Genomic DNA, 23303 nt, shown 5'->3' on the forward strand with positions numbered 1-23303 from the left:
TGAGCTTGTAGATCGTTTGTGTCCCAAAATATAGAAAGGCCCGCTACAGCTATCAATTATCTTCTGAAAAATTCTTCAATTAATCAACATGAACAAATCGATTAACCACTTCTTATACTTATATACTACTATACAAATGCAAACCTAGTTAAAATAATCATGATATATATATATTTGAAGTCATATTGCCTAGCGCTAGTTTGTGTCAGCAGTAATCGAGTGCTCTAGTCTGTATTAGTAATAATAGTAGTAGTAGTGATTATTGCAGTAGCAGAACAGTAGTGATATTAGCCAACAGTCACACTAGTCTGTACTCACAGTCTGTCTGCGCAGTTGTCGGGCCGGTCCAGGAAACCTCCGTCCATAACAAACTTGAGGACTTGCTCATTGGACAGACCCTGGTAGGGCTGCTCTGCCAGCGTACTGATCTCCCACAGCACCACCCCAAATGACCTAGCGTGTGCACGTGCGCGCACACACACACACACACACACACACACACACACACACACACACACACACACACACACACACACACACACACACACACACACACACACACACAGCAATTAGAGGGCTCACAACTTAAGGCTTTCAGGACACATTGAGACAGCATTGCTGGTAAACAACAGTGAAGGAGGAGGGATCTGAGACTGGCAGGATAGGAGTGGACAATAAATCAATGAAATTTGTGCTAGAAGTTGCTCGTTTAGAAAACTCCCAAAAGCCGCAGCCAAATGTTCAACTAGTACGAACGAACAATTTTGCAGCTGTTTTATCATTGATACATTGCATATTCCTCTCTATATTCACTGTAGATTGACTGTACATATTTACAGTATATGGTACGATGTGGTGTACATCCTTTCTATATACCCGTTACCCTGAAAACATGGGCTTTTATTGTTCACAAGATGAACTAGCCTTTATTATAAATGGAATGGAAAAAAATAAATGACTGAAACTGGATGTTTGACTGACAGAAAGTAGATCACACGAGACACACACACACACACACACACACACACACACACACACACACACACACACACACACAACTGACCAGCAGTCTGAGTGTGCAGTGAAGACTCCATCCTTCAGGGACTCTGGTGCCATCCACCTGACAGGCAGCAGTCCCTTCCCTCCTTTACGATAGTAATCCGTCTCATAGATGTCTCTGGTCATACCAAAGTCTGCGTGTAGGGACGGAAATGCATGTTACAATGTGGCTAGTTCACCGTTCCATCCTGACTGTAGTCGCCTTGTCTCCTCTGTATTGTGCATGTAAATATTGTACTCTTCATTTCAGTGATATGGTTATTCATTTCTAGTTACTATATTGCACATTTCTAGCTGTAATTTCATATAAACTAATATTAATCAAATTTAAAGGAGAATTCCATGCTAGAATGCTTTCTTATCTTTCTTACCTTTCTTTGTAGTCATTACGTCCCCATCAAAGAGGTCCAGGTGTTTTTTTTGTGCAAAAACTCCTTATTGGCTATTTCCCCTACCATAAGCCCTCAATGAATTGCATTGCATTGAATGGGAATTGAATGGGGCTATGGGGTGTTATGCTAGTTCGCTTATTTCCATCGAAAGAAGTAGTAAAGTGTGCCGCTTGGGATATTATCTACATTATGAAGAGAGGATATATACAAAGAAATTATAATTTTGAGCGATGGAAATAAGCGAATTAGCACAACACCCCATAGCCCCATTCAATTCCCATTCAATTCAATGCAATTCATTGAGGGCTTATGGTAGGGGGAAATAGCCAATAAGGAGCTTTTGCACAAAATAACACCTGGACCTCTTTGGTGGGGACGTAACAACTACAAAGAAAGGTAAGAAAGCCTTTTAGTATGGAATTCTCCTTTAACATGTAGATAATCTATTCCGTAAAACGTTCATTGATGTAAATGTTTCACACGTCCAACTTCCTGAGACTTTATGCCTCATTTACTCTGCCGTAAGTAGAGTATACACCGGGCTTTGAGAACTGAACAGAACAGAACAGATCCACAACTCTTTTGCGACTCCATCTTGACCGTACCTCCTATCTTGCAGGTGAGGTCGTGAGCCACCATGCAGTTCCTGGCCGCCAGGTCCCTGTGGACAAACTTCTTGGCGTTGAGGTAGGCCATGCCGTCTGCGATCTCCGCCGCCATCTGAATCATCTCCTTGAGAGTCGGCGGTGGGCGGCCCGGGTTGTTCTATAGTAACGAGGCGCGTCGTAAAAACATTAACATGGCAGCAATGCAGCCAAAGATACAAAATAACACAGTGGCAATTTCTTTACGTTATTATTTTCATATTAATGTTATTGTTTTCATTTAAAATCTTAAGTGTTTTGCCAATTATTCGGGGGCTCACTTACAACATCCTCACGGCCCACTAGTGGAGCACAAGGTTGGGAATTGACTGCATTATGGAATATTGTATGTCGACGTTATGATGCCTGTACTTTAGTGCGGCATACCTACATTGTTGTGAAGGAGTGTTCTTAATGTAATCATTCCATCCCACCAAGTAAAGTAAGGGGATAATAAGTTGTAATCAACCATCATCATGGAGTGTGAGGTGACGGCGCGCTACCTCAGAGTCGGGCCGCAGCATGCGCAGGAAGCTCTTGAGGTCACCGTGTGTCATCAGCTCCATGACCACCAGGGTTGGCTGACCCTTAGACACCACGCCCAGAAGACGGACCTGAGGGTCGGGGGAGGAGGCACAGTTTGTTGGGTTATAAACTTTTTAATTTCAAGGACCATCATCATAAACAAAAGGCACTGGGTAAGAGTGAGTTTTAACTCTTTTATTTTCTACATGAAAAAAAAAAAGACAAACATTTCGTCTATCCAGCCTTCATCAGTGTGTGTTTGAGTGTGTTTCTAATTTCAAGGACCACCACACCTTTGAGAGTGTACAAATGGAACCAAATGGACCTGTGGTTCCATTTGTATACTCTCAGAGATACAGACCGGTCCCTCAGGGTTCCCCCAAGGACCCCACTCTGAGAAGCACTGGGTTCTACAGTAGCACTGTGGGGTTGGACCTTGTAATAGGTGATGTGGTAGAACAATCAGTCTGAGCGCAAGGAATGGAGAAACAAAACTTGAAGAACCAGTCCAAGAGCAAAGTTTGAGGTATAAATAGATGGAAAAAAGGCAGTAGCACACTCATCCCCAGCATCCAAACCATGTATTTTTAGATCCCGAATCAAATATAGCCAATTATGTCGTTGGCAATGGTGACTGTGAAATGGCACCAAGTAATAACAATATACTTGTAACATGCATAACGCAAGTACCGCGTACCAGAATAAACATAGCTGGCATATACAGAAGGCATATTTTAGATGTTCCCGCATGTGTCGGAGTGTGTTTGTGTATAGAGCACATCTCTGTTCAGATGATGTGGTCTCTCCTTACCACATGGTGACAGGAGAAGGCCTTCATGACCGAGGCCTCGTTGAGGAACTCGATCCTCTCTCTCAGGCTGGCCGATTCGTTGACCGTCTTGACCGCCACGCGTAAATCTGGCTCGCCCTTCACTATGTCCTTTGCGATGCCCTCGTACACCATGCCGAAGGAGCCCTGGCCCAGCTCTCGGAGGATGTTGACCTTCTCCCTGGGCACCTCCCACTCATCTGGCTCATACACTGCGGAGACATTGCTGCTGTATTATTTTCGTTGGAAACCAAAATGGTTACTTTTCAAGAAATGGGGGGAAAAAATAACTGGTGTCCCAATGGATCCAACCGTAGTATTTGGTCACAAGTTCTTGTTAATACTTTTCACTGGTTCAATATTTATAAAACCCACAGACCGAATAAACCCCCTTTCATTTTCACTTACGATTTTAAATAATGAAAATAGCACATCTACATGTTCATATCCGCTACTTTTGCATGACATTGTAGTATGTAGTATGATGAAATATGGAGATATGTGGTTTCTACCCGACAGCAATTATATGCATGTGCACTGACTAAAGTTTAGTGGCAGTGTTCCTCGCTGTCCTCTTCCACATAGAGGTAAACATTTCAAGCAGTGATTAACCCATCGAGAGCTTCCCTATCAAGGGTAAAAGTTTAATCTCTTTACTTACCATCATTAGCACTAAGATATTCTGGGTTTGAAGAAGCATAGATGGGCCCACTGGGCACTTGAGTTTGCCTAAGAGAGTAAAAAAGGAGATTAAAAACAATCAAATGCAATGCTACTACTGAACGATGGCAAATGCATAAAATACGATGTGGAAAACACAGTGATTCAGCAGAAAACTACATGAAAAATTGCTTTATGTACTGAAGACCCCCCCATTGTTCACTGTTCACAAACACTTTTTGGGAAGTACTGGAATATGTGTTAAATGGTGAATTATCAGTACAGCTAGAACCTAAATGACACTAAGGCCAATGAAGTGAATAAAGATGGGGAACGTACTTCTTCTTAAACATAATGAATCCTGCTCCCGCCACAAACAGCAGGAGGACAAAGCAGATGACGGGGCCAATGACGATCTTCATCACATTGGTGGGGTCCACCCCTATCACAACACAAAAACAAATCCCCCAATGAAACCCACAGCAACCCATTCTGACCGGGCACCCATTTTGGTGTTGGCATCATGTTATGCTTTAGCTATTGAAAAATAGCAGATCTACAAGCTCATATCGCGCCACCGAGTGGCGCGATACGAGCTTGTAGGTCTGCTATTTTTGAAAAATCAAAGACACTTTTAGAATCTGATCTCAGGTCAGAATGGGTTAATAATGAAACTGTCAGGATGTAATAGACATTTTTAGAATCTGATCTCAGGTCAGAATGGGTTAAATCCAGTGTCCCCTATTTTGGGCAGGAAAGGATTTTCCACTAAAAAAGGTGATGTACAAGCTTGCATTGTATGTTGAACATTCTTCACAAGAACATCACAACCTGTGAAATAACAGCTAGTCTAATAATACAATTGATAGATAAAACAGTATAGATCGATACTATATAGCAGTATTTGTACCACACTTCGATTCGTCCAATTGCCGTTGCCTTTTATCACAAACATTTGCAGACCCCGTTACAGATAAAAACACATTTTCCATATGATATCCTGCAGTCCATCATGGAAGCCTGCACATGAAATGATTGTAAGGGGATTTCCACTGTGTGAGGTTTGACCTCATGTACTTACTCAGGTCCTGGACGTAGAAGTGGGTGGGCTCGGTCCAGGAGCCGTTGCCTGCCAGCGACGTGGCGCGGAGCTTCACGGTGTAGTTCCCAGGGTGCACCACTCTCAGCAAGCAGCCATTGGCCGTTTTGTACATGTTCCTCGACACGCAATAGTTTAGATCCTGGAAACAAACAAAACCCATATGATAAGCATACTATATATATAGAATGCATCATATTATATGTACTGTATTTGATTTGATTTATTTGATTTGCACAACATACATAATATACTAGTTATGTCCAAAGGAAAGAAGGCTTTAGTTGTTGTGCCGGTGAGGTAAGAAACCCTAGAGGGGCTTATGCGAGATCCTCACAGTTTACATGACATACATTTAACCCATTCTGACCTGAGATCAGATTCATACGAGGTTTTCCACTGGACACACACTGGTCTGATTAGCCCATTCTGACCTGAGATCAGATTCTAAAAATGTCAGTCGTTCTTCGATTTAAAAAAAAATAGCAGACCTACAAGCTCGTATCGCGCCACTTGGTGGCGCGATATGAGCTTGTAGATCTGCTATTTTTAAATAGCTAAAGCATGACATGATGCCGACACCAAAATGGGTGCCCGGTCAGAATGGGTTAAAATGTATTAGTACATTAAAAACAACAAACAAAGAAATATATCAAGAAAACCCCAAAATAAATAAAAACGGATGATATAGTGAAAGAAAAGAAAACTGGACGAAGCAAATATAAAAGTACATACTGAGCAGAAAAAGCAACGACATAATGCTACTACTCTTGTGAAGGATTACTGTATTTACTGTATGTATACATACACACAAATATATATATATACTGTATATAGGGAGAGAGCATCATATTACACATACACACACACATATATATATATATATATATACATAATGTGCTTTAACAGAAGGACAATCAGAGTTGTTTTTCTTTTAGTTTTGTTTTTCTAGGGGAAATAACAGTCGTCAAGAACAAGTCAGACAGTGCGCAACGTTCGCCATGGTAACTGAAAGACTGCACGGAGGCAGCAGTGCTAGAACCACCGTTCCATTAAGGCCATTATCAACCAAATGGTCCAGTTTCAAAACAACATCTTGTTCCTGGCAAAAGTGTCTGTGGGAACAAACAGCTGCATCATGTACCAGTGTGGGTGGTTTGGTTTCATGGTCTGGATGAGTGCAATTATATTCTCAACTCTCAAATGACTAGGTTTGTGTTTTTCTTTTGTTTTTGTTTGGTTAAATTGATAGAGGCATGCAAATAAAAGTGTGTGTGTGTGTGTGTGTGTGTGTGTGTGTGTGTGTGCGTTCTCTCTCTCTGGGGGCGTAAATGTGTGTGCATGTTAATATATTTTGACATTTCTCTCTTTTCTTTGTACCATGTATGTGCCCTTCACATATTTGCCTCACAGGAACTAAACATGGAAAGCAAACAGTAGAGATACCACCCTTGTATTTAAACTTATTTTGTAATAGCAAAAATGATTAAAGGACCACTTCACCACATTTCAACCTTTCTTCATATAATAGGTCCTCACTAATAGTCATGATAAAATGGCACGTTTTTTTTCTGCTTAGTCTGTGTCTCATAGGAGGGCTGTGGGCAGTTTAGAAACCGTCTTCCAGTGACATCATCATTAGGCAGATTATTTTTTAAACAAGATTCTTTTACAAAAATGTTTAGATTTTCATTATCGTGAGAACGATGGCTTCCATTTTCGCATTGCAACTTTTCAGGACTAGAAAGCCTGCAGTTTTTATTAGCTTGTATTCCCCATCGATGATGTCACTGGAAGACGGTTTCTGAACTGCCCACAGCCCTCCTATGAGACACAGACCGAGTAGAAAAAAACTGCGCAAGTTTTTCATGATTATTAGTGAGGACCCATTATATGAAGATAGGTTGAAAAGTGGTGAAGTGGTCCTTTAATTCATATTTAGTTGCAATAATCGATAATTAAATGTTTTTTATCTGCCCAACCCTACTTGCAACTAGTAATAGAAACTTGTGTTTGTGAGTATGTGTGTGTGTGTGTGTGTGTGTGTGTGTGTGTGTGTGTCCCCTCACCTCAGTATCCCCCAATCTCCTGTACTGGACCTCATACAGGATGATCATGCCATTGGGACTTTTGGGCTCCTGCCATTTGATGTGCACCGTGTACTCTGACACCTCGTAGACGATGGACCCCACAATGTCATCAGCTTTGTCTGAAGGAAGACAAAAGTAATGGCTCTCTAGGGTGCAAGACGTATTGGCAAACAATAGCTGCACACCGATGATACGATAACCTTTCAGCATTTCTCTCTACCCATGTGGATATCAATTCCTGTGGTGCTCTTTTCAAGGAAGGTATCTGATTTCATCTTTTTGTTTTATTAGATCAGAGTATAGTGGTGCCATAGGAATATAAGGCAGGGACATAAAACATAGAACGGAGATCAGCTGTCAGGACCTGGATTGAAACCGATGACATTTATGGTATGGATGGTTATTTATTATCCAGATTCAGTTCAACAAACATTTGCTCAAGGACATGCACTGTCATTCTCTGAGGGTAAGCTAGGGTTAGATGTGCACATAAAATATTAGATAAGTCAACTTACAAAGACATTCTGTCCTGTCTTTATCCCGAGTGCATTACCTGAAAAATCCCTTATAGAGATTATAAGAGGACCCTAGACATCCCAAGATGCTAGGTTTGATGTTTACCTGCCATTTGTAATACGGTATATGATAAATTTCTTGGCACAGTGTTTACTTGACTGCTTTCTCTGTGGATAAGCTAAATGCCTAAATTGTTCATTTTAAATGATAATGCTTGTGCTAATGCATGAACCTAGTTATATTTGCACTAACTGGATGTGTTGTTTATTCTGTATTTCCTTGTACATACTGTGCACATGGCAAATAAAGGTGATTCTAGCAAATCCCACATCTTGAATGTTAGGTGTCTTTACCCTCGGGCATGGTACGGGCGCTGACATAGGCGGCCATGCTGCAGCGTAAGGGGTCGGTGGGGTGGTTGCAGGCGTGGACCTCTATCTGGTAGCTGGTGAAGTGCCGCAGGTTGGAGATGACGGTGGACTCCTTGGCGTTGGCCGCCACCGTCACCACCGACTTGGTGCTCTCAAAGCTCTCCTCGCCCTCCTCCACGTCCTCCTCCCCCTTGTCTCCCCCGGGCCTGCGCGTTCTGCCTTCTGGCGTGCTCGGGGCGGTGGTGAGGAACGGAAGGGTGCGATTGGCGATGCCCATGGCTGACCGCCGCTGTCTGTTGGGTCTGTGGTGTGGGGAGAGAAGCGGTCGTGTCATGCTGGCTCTGGGCAAAAATGTCACCTCACGGAAATAAACATGTACACATGCAAAACTAAGAGCAGCCAGTACACCCTGTACAACTTTTAAAGTCGCCAGGGATTCATCGGATCGTACTGCAAGATATTATCACTCATCACCGAGAGTAGAACCCTGCAAAGTCAGCGGGAACCTGTGGTACCCATACTGTAGGTCCCAACGCAGATCTTATTTCCCCTGGGTACAGAGTCTCTTTCTCTCTCTCTCTCTCTCTCCCCCCATCTCACTCTCTCTTCCTCCCTCCCGTGTGTTCCACGTGCTCGTCGCAAAATAAACACTCTGTGCAATTCCTCTGAAACACAGACAGAGAGGAGTTTCATTGGGAGAACTAACGTATGCAGAGGAACATGCTATTCCTGTCAGTTCTGCTCCCAGTTCTGCTCCCTGCAGTACAACCTGTAGATTTCACCCTCTCTGCCTGACTTCTTGATAAGTGATTTGGTCAATCAGAACCACCTTCAGTTTGTTCAAGTTCAGAGAAGAACCAGTAGAATATTTGTCCCAAAGTGTAGTACCTCTGTATCTAATAGAAAACTGACCATGACTAGTACGATAAAGGGGGGGATGGAGATGAGTAGCCCGTCTAGTGTTGTATTTGTGGACTTGACGGTTGACACCAAGCGATCTAGAAACTTTGTTGGAAACTAGATCGATGTGTTCTTTCCAGCCGAGTTTCTCATCTACTAAAACCCCTAAGAATTGTATAGGAGATATCTCAGTGTCATTAATACTTCCCATCTGTGAACACATTTAATTGTGTACCCAAGCCAGATTGAACCCCTAGTGTCTGTGGTGGTGCCATGAACCACCCAGACGCCAAAACAGTGACTTGCGAACGTGTTTTGTGGATACAATTACCACCTGAACGTGCATAGGGTGTGATAATCTATTGACTGGTTTGTAAATTACGTATAACTTGTGCACCAGACAGAGACAAAGCTATTGCACGATGCCCATGAATGGTATTATGTGGAGGATCCTAATACTCAACACAAGAGGGTGCATGTGAGCCTTAACTGACAAGGGAATGTGACCAGAGCACAAAGTCAAATGTTTTGTTAAAAGCTTAAAGCGCTATAATTATTCTCATACTCTAGTGCTCATTGCTATAGCTCTTCCATAAACAGAAAATCAGCTTCATTTTTATATTGTTCAAGTTCCAATTCCGTCGGGTCAATTCTTCGTGTAATCACTTGTTTAATCTAGAACCTGTGTGAGTTCTCTTTCCCTATTGGATACAATAGGTATCCTGATAGGTATAAATGCATGTTCTGCTTAATAAAGAGCTGGAGAGACGGGGAGACTCTGTTACGGTTACTGAACAAACATCAATGAGTACTATCAGAATATGGAGCTAGTTAATACTTAATCACTTACACTACCTTTAAATTGATTGGCACACTTTAAAAAACGTTCAAAGCAGGCAAAAAGAACAGTTCAAAGCTTTTGCTCTGACTTCCATATATGGTATTCACTCTTGTGTACAGACAGCCAGAGGGGCATGACCATTCATTACAAGGAAATATGTTTATATGTCCAATATGTGACCAACAAATAACAGCTTGTGTGTCTGGTTTCCATGGTAATGAATCCTATCTATCATGCACCTGGCACCATCCATGCCTCTTGCAAAAGATAACTGACCAACTGACAATGTTGATATAAGGTTGATTGGACATACAATTAAAAACGTAACTTTATGGATGATGTTTTAGCGTGTTTGTTTTCATTTGTAATTTTGTTTTATTTGGAAGAATAAGCTGTGAGGCAGAGGAAGGTAAAAAATAAATACACCATAAATACACCATCAAGCACAGTCTTATGGGAACCAATTGATATTTCCTTGAAGATTTGACAATTATGAAGAAGGAATGTAATATTCCTGGTGCAATGAGAGTCGTAAGCGGAATAGCGGATATACAATGCGGATATACAATGATAGCGGATATACAATGATATACAATACGGATATACAATACGGATATACAATGATATTTATATATCATTGTCCTGTAATGTCATTCATGTCGAATGTCATGTTTTTAAGTTCTGTGTGGACCCCAGAAAGATTAGCTGCTGCTATGCACCAGCTAATGGGGATCCTAATAAAACTCTAAGGGCTGTATTTTGTGTGTCTTAAGTACCAGGTCTTATTCCCTAACTTGAGTAAACTAAAGACCTGGAGGCGTGATCAATGCTCTTTGGCCACTCAGAATAGCCAAATGGCATTGATCACGCCTCCAGGTCTTTAGTTTACTCAAGTTAGGGAATAAGACCTGGTACTTAAGACACGCAAAATACAGCCCTATAACTCCTAAAACCACTGCCTACACAAGCTTCCAGTTCCTTGCAAATGAGAGCTCCATAAGTCTTACTTACTTTATCTCGAAGACCTCGTTGTGAAGATAATTCTCAAAGGTTTTGCGGTACTCCGAGTCCTCTTTCTCCTTCTTCAGCTCCTTGTCGGTCTTGGGACAGGAGCAGCAGCGAGCACCGTGTCCATACTCCTCTGTCTGGTTCCACTTGTGCTCCTCGTCACTGTCCACCTGGGTGGGCACGCGCGACGGCAGCTTCATACCTGCAGACCAGGAAGGGTTGACACGCAACAGGACTTATTATTAATACTTATTGTAATATTTATGGCCCGGTATAGTCCAATTTTCTCATGTCTATTCAGAACAATCATACTTGTACAGATTCAAGTTGAGTAACTGTAACATGTTTTACAATGAAGATAATAATATCTTTCGATCCACTGTTCCATAATAATTTATCATATCGTATGTGCACACATCCACGCACCATAAGTCAGTCAAGACATATATAGATTTTTATAAACGGATATCCTGGATGTGAATTCAGAGTATGCAGGCGAGGTGCAATATGTTTGGTTTCAGAAGTGTTCTGGTTTCAGATTGTAGTCGTTGAGTAGTACTGACCAATTACAATTGAACAGGCTTTGGTAACACGACTTTAGCATCCAGGTAAACAGTCTATGTGGCGAGAAAAAGAGGCGGAATGCAATTCCTGAAATACAATCTCCAGTCAAAACCAGCTCGAAACCCATCGATATCGCCAGATGAACTTTTATCCCGGTGTAAACTTCTAGTAGTGGTAGTGGAAGGCGTGGCCCGGATATCCACTGGCTACAACGGAAGCCCAGAACCATTGGCCCTTACCCACAGACAGTAAATCCTCATCAGACAATAGCCAATGGGTTCCTAGATAGACAGAAACATACAGTACAGTCGAACTCGGAACCGTAGTAGCCGTGCCGAGCCATGAGGCCCATAGGGCAGGAGCCTATCTCCTGTTTCTATAGCGTGAGGCAGCTTGATGTACAAGTACACCCCCTGGACATGACGTTAGTATGTCGCAGGGACTTACCCCCAATCCAACCCTTGATGCTGAGTGTCAAGCAGGGAGGCACTGAGTCTTTGGTATGACCCGGCCGTGGATCGAACCCTGACCTCCCAGTCTCAGGGCGGACACTACAACCACAAGGCCACTGAGCTGAACACACACCGTAGGCCTGAGACATATTCGCACAGATAGCCGGATGGGCATGACCAATTGTTATGTTGTAAACTGAATCTACAAGCATAAGTGTAAACATATGGCTGGAGCCATTGCATTGACCTTGGTGCTGTCTGCAAAGCCAGACAGACATGTGCACAGACATCCGGAGGGGCATGTCAGTCTCCACCTCCCTCCCAATGAGATTGACTAGCAGTAACACAACCTCCCCACTGCCTACCATCTTGGAGTTGAGGGACACACACACACACACACATACTGTACAAACAGGAGTTCTACACTGGCGGTGTTCACATGAGGGTCAGGCTATGACAGTAACCATTCCATTTGTCTGAACTTTTCATGAACTTGAGTCCACTTAACGAGCAGATCCCATTGTTGGCGTTCCACCTGTCAGGGTGTGACACCGTGTCAGTGGTTTGACACCCGCACATCCGCACATCAAAGTCACCCGAGTCATGTTCACATGTTGTTTAAGTGATCTGGGATCCCAGGTGAGCTTTGATGTGCAACTAAACTCAGTACTTTAAATTAATCTCATCTGAAAAACCCAAATAAATCCTGTAGCCTAACCACTTACAGTAAGCCCTACTGTACACTTTGTCGTACGATGGTGTCACATTGCGAAAATAGCCAATCTACAAGCTCACGGCACGACCTGCTATTTTCGCTACTTTTCGGAAAAGTTTACCTATAACAAAATGCCCAAAATAGAGATGCCAAGTTGAGAGTGGTTAAACGTGCATCACTCTTCTTCAGGGAGGCCAGATCTAAGGAAGGGGTCATCCACAGGTCAGTGTCTCTGGGGGTAACCGTGGTGTTGAAGTGCTTCCTCGAGGGGATGAAGAATGTGAAGAGCTGTCTGGCTAATGGAAGGCTGGCTGTGATGAGTGAGTCTCTGTATCACCACACACAGACATACTACAGTACGTAGATTACAGACATGCACGCGAGGAGCAGGCAGACGCTGCCTGGCTGCATGACCTGACTCACCCTTCTGACAGTAGTCAAACTTGTAGAGCTCGCTGGCCTCGGGCTGGCGCTGGCAGAACACCAGGTAGTGAGTGATGTTGCCATTCGGATCGTTGGGAGGTTTCCACTTCAGGATGATCTGAGACGAGGAGTTGGAGGAGGATATCGGGTCCAGCGGCACCGAGGGCTCTGCGGAGACACCACAGGAACACCAATGAGCGTTAATGAATAGAGCTTAGAGGTTATTGCGCTGGAAAGAGTGTGGTATCACAAACAATATACACAGTTTGATCACTGCTACAGGTAACGTGTCCATCAACCGCGACGTACTGTGTGTGTGTGTGTGTGTCTCAAAGTGTACTTGAGCAAGACATTGAACCTCTAATGTAATCAATATGAATAAGAACATCATTGAAGTATTCAAAGTCTAGCTCAGGGGTATTGGAAAAAGTTCACATCACAGACCCCCAAACTGAATTTCATTAGGTCATTTCAAATATCTCTGTCCTAGAGACCCTGAAAGCATAGTCTAAATCAGGGGTTTTCAACTGATTGGGAACCAGGGACCACCACCTTGACTAAGAATCAGCCTGGGGACCACTGTTGTGTTGCAATGGGATATGGGCTAAGATGAGTGCTTTTGTAACACTTGCTACGGAATGCATGCCATGTCTCATACTGATTCTCAAACGATGGTCCACGAACTTAACTGATATGCAGTACTGACACGTGTGGCCCTATATCTTGGGCGTGCCTTAACCTTTATCCCTAAACTTTTTTGCCATATTTTACTATCTTGAAAAATATTTTAAAATAGTTCAACTAGCCGTTCTACATCCACACATTATGATCGGCTATTTGAACTATTTGAATAGTAGTAATAATAGTCATACTACGTGCGAGATATACTGTAGCACATGATGACATGATTATTATTATTATTATCCTAATAATGATGACTCAATCAGGTAACTGGTAGGCTACACTTACCCTTCTTGAGATTCTAACTGCCTTTTCTGTGGAATTTCTTAACCTCAGACTTCCCTGTAATTCTGATAACATTGACGGTGACGCACTTCCACGGAACAGTGCACAAAGGTTAGTGCACTGTTCCGTGGAAGAGAATACAAAATCTTCACTTTCCTACATTACTAAATGCATGGTCAGGGACCACATGCAATACCTTCACGGACCACCAGTGGTCCACGGACCACCTGTTGAAACCCTTGGTCTAAATGTAATAATTGTACATAAGAAACAGATTCATGGTGGTTATATTGGTTGAGAGCATACGTTTTGTCATTGTAATCATTTTAGTGTGCAATTCAAGTGATTTGAATTATGGTGAGATTAAATTAACCCAGTCCCGGACCCCAAGCGAAGACTTGAGGCTTCCCTCAAATGTTGTGCTCTTTTGGCCATTTAGTCAAGGCAGGATTTCAGAATATGTGCTTATTTAAAGTGCTGAAGGCAAATCGTGTTAATTTATGGCATACATGTTTTCTAGGGGTATTAAGGTCTGCTGAATCCAAATCTGCTGTATGCCAAGCTCAAAAATGGCTGCTAAGCCCTCAAAATGGACCATTTAAAGATGGCGGCCACCACTATGCTGAAACATAATAAAATGCTTATATTTTTGTCTAAACAAGGTAGAAATATAGACTGAAGTGTCATTTTTATGTTTTCATATATGGGGAATCCAATTCAATATTCTGATTTGAAATCAAGTTTGATGAAAATGCTTAAAATTCATACATAATTGGGAAAATTGTCATTTATTGGCGAATATTATTCCAAACAACTTTATGCAATAATTTATATATGTTCCTGATCATTATGTACATAATGTGTCATTGTATAAAGGTAACCAACTCCATAATACTTGTGCAGAAACTGCTTAAAAATAATATTGCATGCCTGTGGTATAAACTGATGGCCTAACTAAAATATCAGCCACAAACGGCTTGCTGCTTCTCTATGAATTGTCAAGGCCCTAAGGGATCAGTCTAATCACAAAGGTTTCCCCAGATGCAGCCCAGGGTATGATCTAATGATTTAGCTAGGGCACTCAAGTCAGCGACCTTCCGGGTCGCCACAGCAGCCAAATCCAATATCGCCACCACATATAAACAGGGATGTAATGTTTGAACCAGATGATCAATGTTTGAACCAGATGACCAGATGATCAACATATGCAAACTTGTGTATTTCATTTTTTTTGACAATTAGATATATGTTGAAATGCTTATCTTTATGATTGGGTGGAAGTATAATTTGTATATTTCCAAGATGGCAGTTATAGGAAGATTTGTTATACCCAAATCTTCCTATAACACTCTTGGTAAACCTGGTGTATTATGATGATTAGATATACACTAGAGCACTTGAATTTGCTTATTACCAATATGGTCACTATTCACCAAAATCTATTGTACATTTTCGCCCAGATTGAGTTAAACTCAAAACAAATAACCTATGCAATTTAGAGATTTTGAAACAAAACAAGTAGGCTAAGTAGTAAGTAAGTAGTTTTGATACAGCTAACATATGAAACAGTACAAGTACAATTTTAACATTGTTTAGATTTTAAACAATACGTTTAGATCAAACCAGCAATCATTGATATTTTGCCACACGCACACATGAACGCACGCACACGATTGATGACAACGTGTACACCTAATGTCTGGTACTTTCTTCTTCAAGTAACTGGAGAAGCGATTTTTGGGGGGCTTATCAGTGATGAGCTCATGGATGATGACATGTAGGGTTAACTGCTGCTTTGTAACAAGAAAAATGTGCTCTCAAACTAACCTGGATTTGATTTATCTGCATTCTGCACTACAGCCTTGAAACCATCCTGAAAAGGACACAAGAATAGTTCTGTACCTGGCCCATGCTAAAGCCAATGGCCATAAAGGCATTTGTCTATCAATTATAGTTCTTGCAATCCACTTATTTGAGACATGAGCATCACATCTCTGGATTGGCTTTGGCTCTCTTCCATGTGCTAAAAGGCTGTGAATATAGGCTGTTTTGGAGGCAACACTGGATCTGACAGGTTGCCCTCACCTTGGAGCCTGTGCAGATCAACTCTGATGTCTAGTGACTCCTTTATCTGCGTCTTCAGCTATCTCGATTCCCCATTCATCTAGCACATCCATGTGGTTTCAGTGGCTAGTCCCATCCCACTGCTATTGTGTCTGCATGGTTGTCATATTCATGATTTCAGTATATGGGACTCCATAACAGTAAGTAGTACAAGTAAGTAGGTCAGAGTGCCTTCTTATCAGAGTCGGAGGTGCCCAGGATCAAAGCCATGGCATAGTCATAGAGGGTACACGTGACATCATCATCATACACAGAAGTTATGCAGGAACGCCTACGGAGTGGAAAAAAACACTTTCTGGCCTTGGCAGCCTATACCTCCAAACAGAAATCTGATTGCATTAAACGACGTTAAACTCACTTTGCCACTCACTTTATGCATGCACAATTTGCACATACTATTGTGGTTGAAAGGTGAGTGCAGTCTATACTGAGCAACCAGGCCATGTGAGGCCATTGCACCAATAATGAGGGTCCAGGCGACAACATACAGTATAAGAACCTTCCAATGTTTCGAAGGATAAAGAAAAAATAAGTTTGCCAATATAGTGTCAAAAGTTAAGGTACAACAAGGTATTTTCATATTGCCTCCATCTTGGACATATGCAAATTAGGTGTCCAGATGTTTCTTATCGTCAAACATCCTGAAATGGACACCAAGTTTGCATTTGTAGCTCATCTGGTTCAGAAGATATAGCCAAAACCATTTTCAGGTGGCAGCCATATTGGATTTAGCCACTATGGCGACTGTGAAGGTCACCGGCTCAGGCCCCCTAGCTAAATCATTAGAACATACCCTGGACTACATCTGGGCCAAATATGGTGCTTTTAGACTGATTAGCACGAAATATCCCTAAGGGCCTGGACTAAAGAGGCTAATTGTCACTATAAATTATATAAAAGTGGTTTCTTCACAATTGATCTTAAATCAGAATATTTCATTGTATTCCCCATATATAAAAACATAAAAGAGGATATTTCAGTATTTTCTACCATGTTTAGTCAAACATAATGTGTTTTATTATGTTTCAGTATAGTGGTGGCCGCCATCTTTAAATGCTCCATTTTGAGGGTTTAGCGGCCATTTTTGAGCTTGGCATACAGCAGATTTGGATTCAGCAGACTTTAATACCCCTAGAAAGCATGTATGCCATAAATTAACACGATTTACCTTCGGGGTTCATATATTTGGGAAAGTGGTCCAGACTAATTGTGCTGTTGTTCCTTTGTGGTTAAATTCCCATGATAGCACAGCGTGTGGGTGTGCGATGTGTTGCTCTGTTCATATTGATGAAAAGGGCACACAAACCCAACTTGTGTCACTGACACAACATTGGAGCTATTGAAGAAGATAAGATATATTACCCACTCGGGGACTGTGTGGACTCTTGCTAGCAACTTGGAGGCAATTATTTATATATATTGATTAATAAAATGAACGCAACACTGTTCAAAAAAGAAAACAAAAGAAACAAATTTGTATTTTGAGAATTTTACAAATTTGAGTTTTAGTCCAGTGGGAAGAAGCGGTAATCAACGCATCATCCACTGGAGATATACTTCTAATCAGTGTTTCTAGATGGTGTTACTGTAATCAGTGTTTGATTTGATTTGATTGATATATTCATGATACAATTCATAAAAGAGCAGTACAGAATTATCAGGATTGCACAAAAAGTCTTAAAGGACTTAATTCCATTGTGATCCAAATAAATAAATAGTTACAGCATAAACATGTGTGTACTACATCACAATACTAATGACATTTACATCAGGCCATCATAGATCAGTAAACAAAAGACAATAAATACATATAAATAGATAAATACAGCACTATACTAACTTGCCCATCAGCCAATACGAATGCCCCTGGCCGTCCCTCTTAACATAGCTCATCATTTTGTACACATTTTGTCCAATCTAGAAACACTGATTAGAATTATATTTGCTGCAGTGCTGCAGTGTATGCTTGCATTCAACTAAACACGCCCGTCAAGGAGGAGGAGGGGTCGGCACTCTGCAGCAATTTCTCCATCATTTCCTCATCAATCAATCCATTCTTGAAGGCTTTGTGGCAATGCACAGACAGCCAACTTGACACCAAATTGTGTGATGCAAAAACACTTCACAAATGCACTAACCAAGTAAGTGCCTTATGGTTCACGGTGTTATTTCTGTATTTGATGCTCAGTTTGATCATCAAAATCAGATCGGTATGTCTCAAAATCAAATGATCGGAATCAGATCGATTCCGATCGATCAACGATTGGTGACGGTTGGAGAAGTACTAGTTAAAACGAACCACACACACAGAGACCCTGCTGGCAGGCCAGGACGGAATCCAGATGCCCAACAGAGCCCTCTCTCCTGTACCTCCCCTATATTGTCTCCCTCTCAGCTCTCATGATGTTTATTTCAGCAAAGAGAAAAGTGGACTGCCCACTCTTTTGAAATGACACAAAACAAAATCGAGCGTTGTTGCCCGGTGTCATCATACCATGCATGTAGTACGCCTGGTACAGTACGGACATAGCAGAGCAGGTGCTAATTCATACCGCATGAATCAGATGTTTGACGCAGGCAGTAAAACTAAAGGTAACAGAGTTCGCATAGTTTCACATCTTCTTCCGTGTTTAAAAAAAAAACAAATCAGCCACCAACTTGTATAGGGTGATATTACGTCAGGGATTTATGAATTAGCAAGGGTTCAGCAGAAGTACGGAGGAGGAATGTGTGTGTGTGTGTGTGTGTGTGTGTGCCACCACACACACACACACACTTCGAGATTATGTTAACCTGACAGGCACAGCGCACTGGTCTGACCGCATTGTCAGACTAAGTTTCACCAGTACCAATTTATGTCTAATGACAGCTTCTCTCACGCAGGCTCGGCATGACACGGATGGTGAACCCTGGTGAAGCGCAGCCTTGCGCTCGCGTCACGTTTTGTGCGAGCGAGGGAGGAGGAAGAATGCACGCATGTACTGTAGAAAAGGAAGCCAGTCAGACAGGACAATGTGGTTTTTATTGGTCTAAAACCACACACACACACACAGGCATGCGATGCGATGCGACGCGACACACACACACACAAACACAGGGTGGTGGTGGTGATGAGTGCAATTAGATGTCAGGGAAGAGATTTATAACTGAGGCACCTTGCACGAAGCAGCACCCTGTAGGTTGGTGGTGCCCCGGGGCAAATCGTGCCATCTGCCTTCCGCTTTCCTTGATCTTGTGCCAAGGACTTTCTGGTGGCACCGTGGCAGCCAATCTGACATTTACAATGTTGATTGTAGGCCTACTAGGCCAGTGGTTCCCAAACTTTTTCATGTCAAGGACCCCCAAATTGACACTAATTAGCCCTGCAGACCCCCATTTGAAAAGATATGCCCAGGGACCGCCATAAGAGAAGATTTGTACGGCTCTAGCAGTGATTCTCAACACGTTTAGTTTCAAGGACCCTCAGTTTGATATGCATTAGTCTACGGACCCCCATTTAATGGCATTTCTATCTCTGAGACTCCCAACTTATATTGTAAAATCAAAGTTAATTTAACTCTGAGAGTGTACAAATGGAACCAAATGGACCTGTTGCCATAAACTTGCTTCAGACAGCCAAATGTCCACCCTACCCATCACTCCCCAGGCCATCTTTGAACAAGCAGTGGTGAGACAGGCTCGGAATATTGCATCTGACCCCTTGCATGTACTGTACCGAGAGTACGAGCTGATGCCATCCGGTAGGAGGTATAGAACTCCACGATGTGTATATAATAGATTTACACGCTCTTTTGTTCCCCTGTCAACTAAAATGCTCAATCAGGGATTGCCGAATGCACTTTAATGACTATAGTTGCACTTCATCAAGGGAATGTGTGCAATATCTCTGTTTTGTGTATGTGGGTGTTTTATGGTGTTTTTTCTTTTTCGTATGTGAACATGTCTGTTATTTGTATGCAGCTGTGACTCTGTCTCCAAGACAAATTTCTCCCAAGGGAGACAAATAAAGATAACCTTGAACCTTGAAATGGACCCGTTTGACCTGTCAAAACGGGTTAAATGAGACTTACTGGTGGCGTTAGTGCGCACGTAGATGATCCTGCTCTTGGCGCCGTGGACCTGGTTCTCCTCGGAGGCCAACAGCTGGGTCTTGACCATGATGGCATACTGTGTCCAGGGCTTCAGCGGTAGGATGAGGTGGCCGGGCTCCATCTTCTCCTTGCTCCCCTCGGTGGCCCTGGGCGGAGGGTCCACGTCTGCGATCACCCACCCGCTGTTGGAGCCGCAGGCGTCCTGGCCGTCAAACTCTGTCACGTTCTTAAAGGGCCTGATGAGGGGATGAACATTCTTCTAAGATTCTGGTATTGTTTTCTGAATTTTATGTTCCGTTTTTCCCTTTTTCTTTCTTTATAGTGTTCCGTTCTCGTTTATGACGCCGACAACCCAGTTTTGGATAGATACAGCACAATGAGTGCCAACGACAAAACTGAGTACAGTAATTCTGTCAATTTACATGTGACTTACATTCCAGTCAGTTTGACGTGACTAATCGCAAACCTACAGAAGAACATGGTGCTCTAGAAACCCAGCACTGCAACAACAGTGTCAGTGAAGGGCTAATGAAGTACCTGTGAGTGCTTTGAGAAGGCAGCATGGCTTGAAATTAGCCCCCCAGCCAAATGGTGAATGCAAAATGTGTTCCCATTAAGTCCAGTTTATACGCCATTTTAGCAGGGAACAAACATTATGTTTGATCAGATGCGTTGAAAAAAACCAAGGCACATCTTCCAAAAAGAGTTAATTATAAATCCTAGTTCATCGACATCGTAGAACAATAAAAAATAGCCTACATGTTTTGACTCTAAAAAACTATTAGCAAAAAAAGCAGCAAAAATGTAATAAAAATAATAATAATTTCCAAATGAATGATTCAATCCACTTGCCACAGTGATCAAAGACTTCACTCCATGCCCCGTTTGTAGATTTACTACCCACTCTGGCAGGAAGCCAGCCCTGTGTTTGATCAGTCTTTTTATTTTATTTCACAAGCCACTTTAACAGCTAAAAACACAAGCCAGCACTGTGACTGGTCTAAATCTACTAGTCACAGTGGCTGGTTCATGGTTTAGTTTCATACTCTGGTTGAATCACTTACGCTTCTTTGTAGAGTACCATGAATCCCAGGAGGTCTCTGAAGTCTGGAGGCCAGAAGGGCTCCCACTTGATGATGATCTTGTCGCTCAGGGTGCGGACCTGAGTGAACTTTAACTCCTTGTTCTCACCTGAGGGACAGAGAAACTCTCTTCAATAACTCAAAAGAATATACCCAATATTGTCTATGTATTTTATCGTCGTTCATTCATGCAATTAGAGGAATGAGGAGGACATAGAAAAAGTAAGTACTAACCCAAATAGATTGTGACTCGTGAGATACCCTTTTGGAAATAGCTTGGTAAGAAATGTGTAAGGAATTCAATCCATAGCCATCAAAGGCCTTTTAACTTGTGAAATACCATCATTGGCTTCATTGCTTCTGTTTCTTAAATAAAAGGCTCTTCCCTTGACTCTATGTGTTGTTTTATAAATAGTTAGTAGCGCACAGAGCAAGGATGTAGTCTGGTATGATCTCTCATCGAGGATAGTAATTGTGGTTTGAGATGCGCGGGTATAAAGGACCACAACTTTGCAGTAACCACATTAACTTCATCAGCTTGGTCTCCGCGGGCTGGGTTATGTACTGAGGAAAGGCTGCACAACCACAGTAGGAAATCATTCTGACTGATACTAATTGACTTTGTGTGTGCGAGGTCTCCATCATATTCACTTGTGTTCGTTTTTTTTAATCAGCTATTGTTACGTTTCACTTTAAAAGGTGCTTAACCCATTTAGGCTTGACCTCAAAATTTAAAAAAAATCTTCTAAATCCTCCTATTTTCACGATTTTTTCAAAAATAGCAGACCTACAAGCTCTGCTATTTTTCAATAGCTAAATTATAACAATGTTTAAAACACCAAAAGGGGTTCCCACCCAAAATGGGTTTTTGGGAGATATCTTTCTATATTCTGAAAGTAATCATTTCTATAAAGTGTTTGCTCAGTAACAGGGGTGTCCTCTTCTCTCCAGGTCTAGTAAACAGAAAATAAATGTTCAGGCGGGACACCAATTTCATACAATCAGGAGTTTGGATGAAATGTTTCTACTATTTTACGCTATTCCAGTTCCTACTTTGTCTACTCATTGTTTTCTTACATCAATTCCAATTTCACTTGTGTATCCTGTATCCTACAATGTTCTCTCTCCTGAGTGGATGAAATTGGTTAGAAATTAATGTGACACATTGTGAGCTTGAAGACTGGCTATTTTCACTATTTGTAAAACAAATTTCCATTTCCCCCAAAACTGATTATTTTATCGGTTCTTTTTTATAATCAATTAACATGATTAATGTGATTAACTGCTGCACTGCAAATTCAGAATGTAAGTTATATTCGTTTTAGGGCTGTCAAATGATTAAAGATTTTAATCAGATTAATCACAGCTTCAAAATTAATTAATCATGATTAATCACCATTGGAACTATGTCCAAAATATGCCATGTTTTCCTGTATATTGTTGTGGAAATGGAAATATAAATGAAAAGTGGATATAAATTAGTTTTTTTATGTTTTTTGTTTTCTAATGCATTTAGTATATGATGTGATGTGAGCATTTGTAGGCCAAGCCTACACTTTGAGTTAAATGAACACTGGCTTTTGGCCATGTAGACTGGGGTCCCCCAGGAGGAATTCACTAATGTTGCTCTGGAGAGGGAAGTCTGGAACACTCTGGTGGAACTGTTGCTCCCGCGACCCGACTACGGATAAGCGGATGGATGGACGGATGGATGGAGACTGGGGTCCCAGTCCAGAGATGAAAATCATAATTAAATGTCCTAGGCTACTCTCTATCAATATAATTTGGGGGTCCTTGAAATTAAAATGGCTGAGAATGAATGGGTTAAACTGTAGACTTTAGTTAATTCACAAAATACAATAACATGGCACATAACGATTTTTGAAACGGGGCTTGGTTTAGAAAAGCCTATATTTTGCGCTAAAGTAATATATTGAACAACATATATATAA

The 23303-nt window shown here is 41.8% G+C and overlaps 1 protein-coding gene across 1 annotated transcript in view; it reads right to left on the minus strand.

Annotated features, from left to right (window-relative positions):
* insra (insulin receptor a) overlaps positions 1 to 23303 on the minus strand; it is a 66512-nt gene that overhangs the window by 1806 nt on the left and 41403 nt on the right. The window contains exons 7-20 of the mRNA XM_083781411.1: positions 21334 to 21460; positions 20249 to 20505; positions 13089 to 13256; positions 10938 to 11136; positions 8168 to 8487; positions 7278 to 7417; positions 5191 to 5350; positions 4449 to 4551; positions 4111 to 4178; positions 3432 to 3661; positions 2599 to 2709; positions 2057 to 2216; positions 1064 to 1193; positions 319 to 453 (exon numbers count right to left, since the gene is read on the minus strand). Coding sequence (XP_083637537.1) covers positions 319 to 453; positions 1064 to 1193; positions 2057 to 2216; positions 2599 to 2709; positions 3432 to 3661; positions 4111 to 4178; positions 4449 to 4551; positions 5191 to 5350; positions 7278 to 7417; positions 8168 to 8487; positions 10938 to 11136; positions 13089 to 13256; positions 20249 to 20505; positions 21334 to 21460 — 2308 coding nt within the window. The remainder of the gene's footprint in view (positions 1 to 318; positions 454 to 1063; positions 1194 to 2056; positions 2217 to 2598; positions 2710 to 3431; positions 3662 to 4110; positions 4179 to 4448; positions 4552 to 5190; positions 5351 to 7277; positions 7418 to 8167; positions 8488 to 10937; positions 11137 to 13088; positions 13257 to 20248; positions 20506 to 21333; positions 21461 to 23303) is intronic.

Source organism: Protomyctophum parallelum (genome assembly GCF_964188405.1).
Source record: "Protomyctophum parallelum genome assembly, chromosome: 14".
Classification (NCBI taxonomy): Eukaryota; Metazoa; Chordata; class Actinopteri; order Myctophiformes; family Myctophidae; genus Protomyctophum; species Protomyctophum parallelum.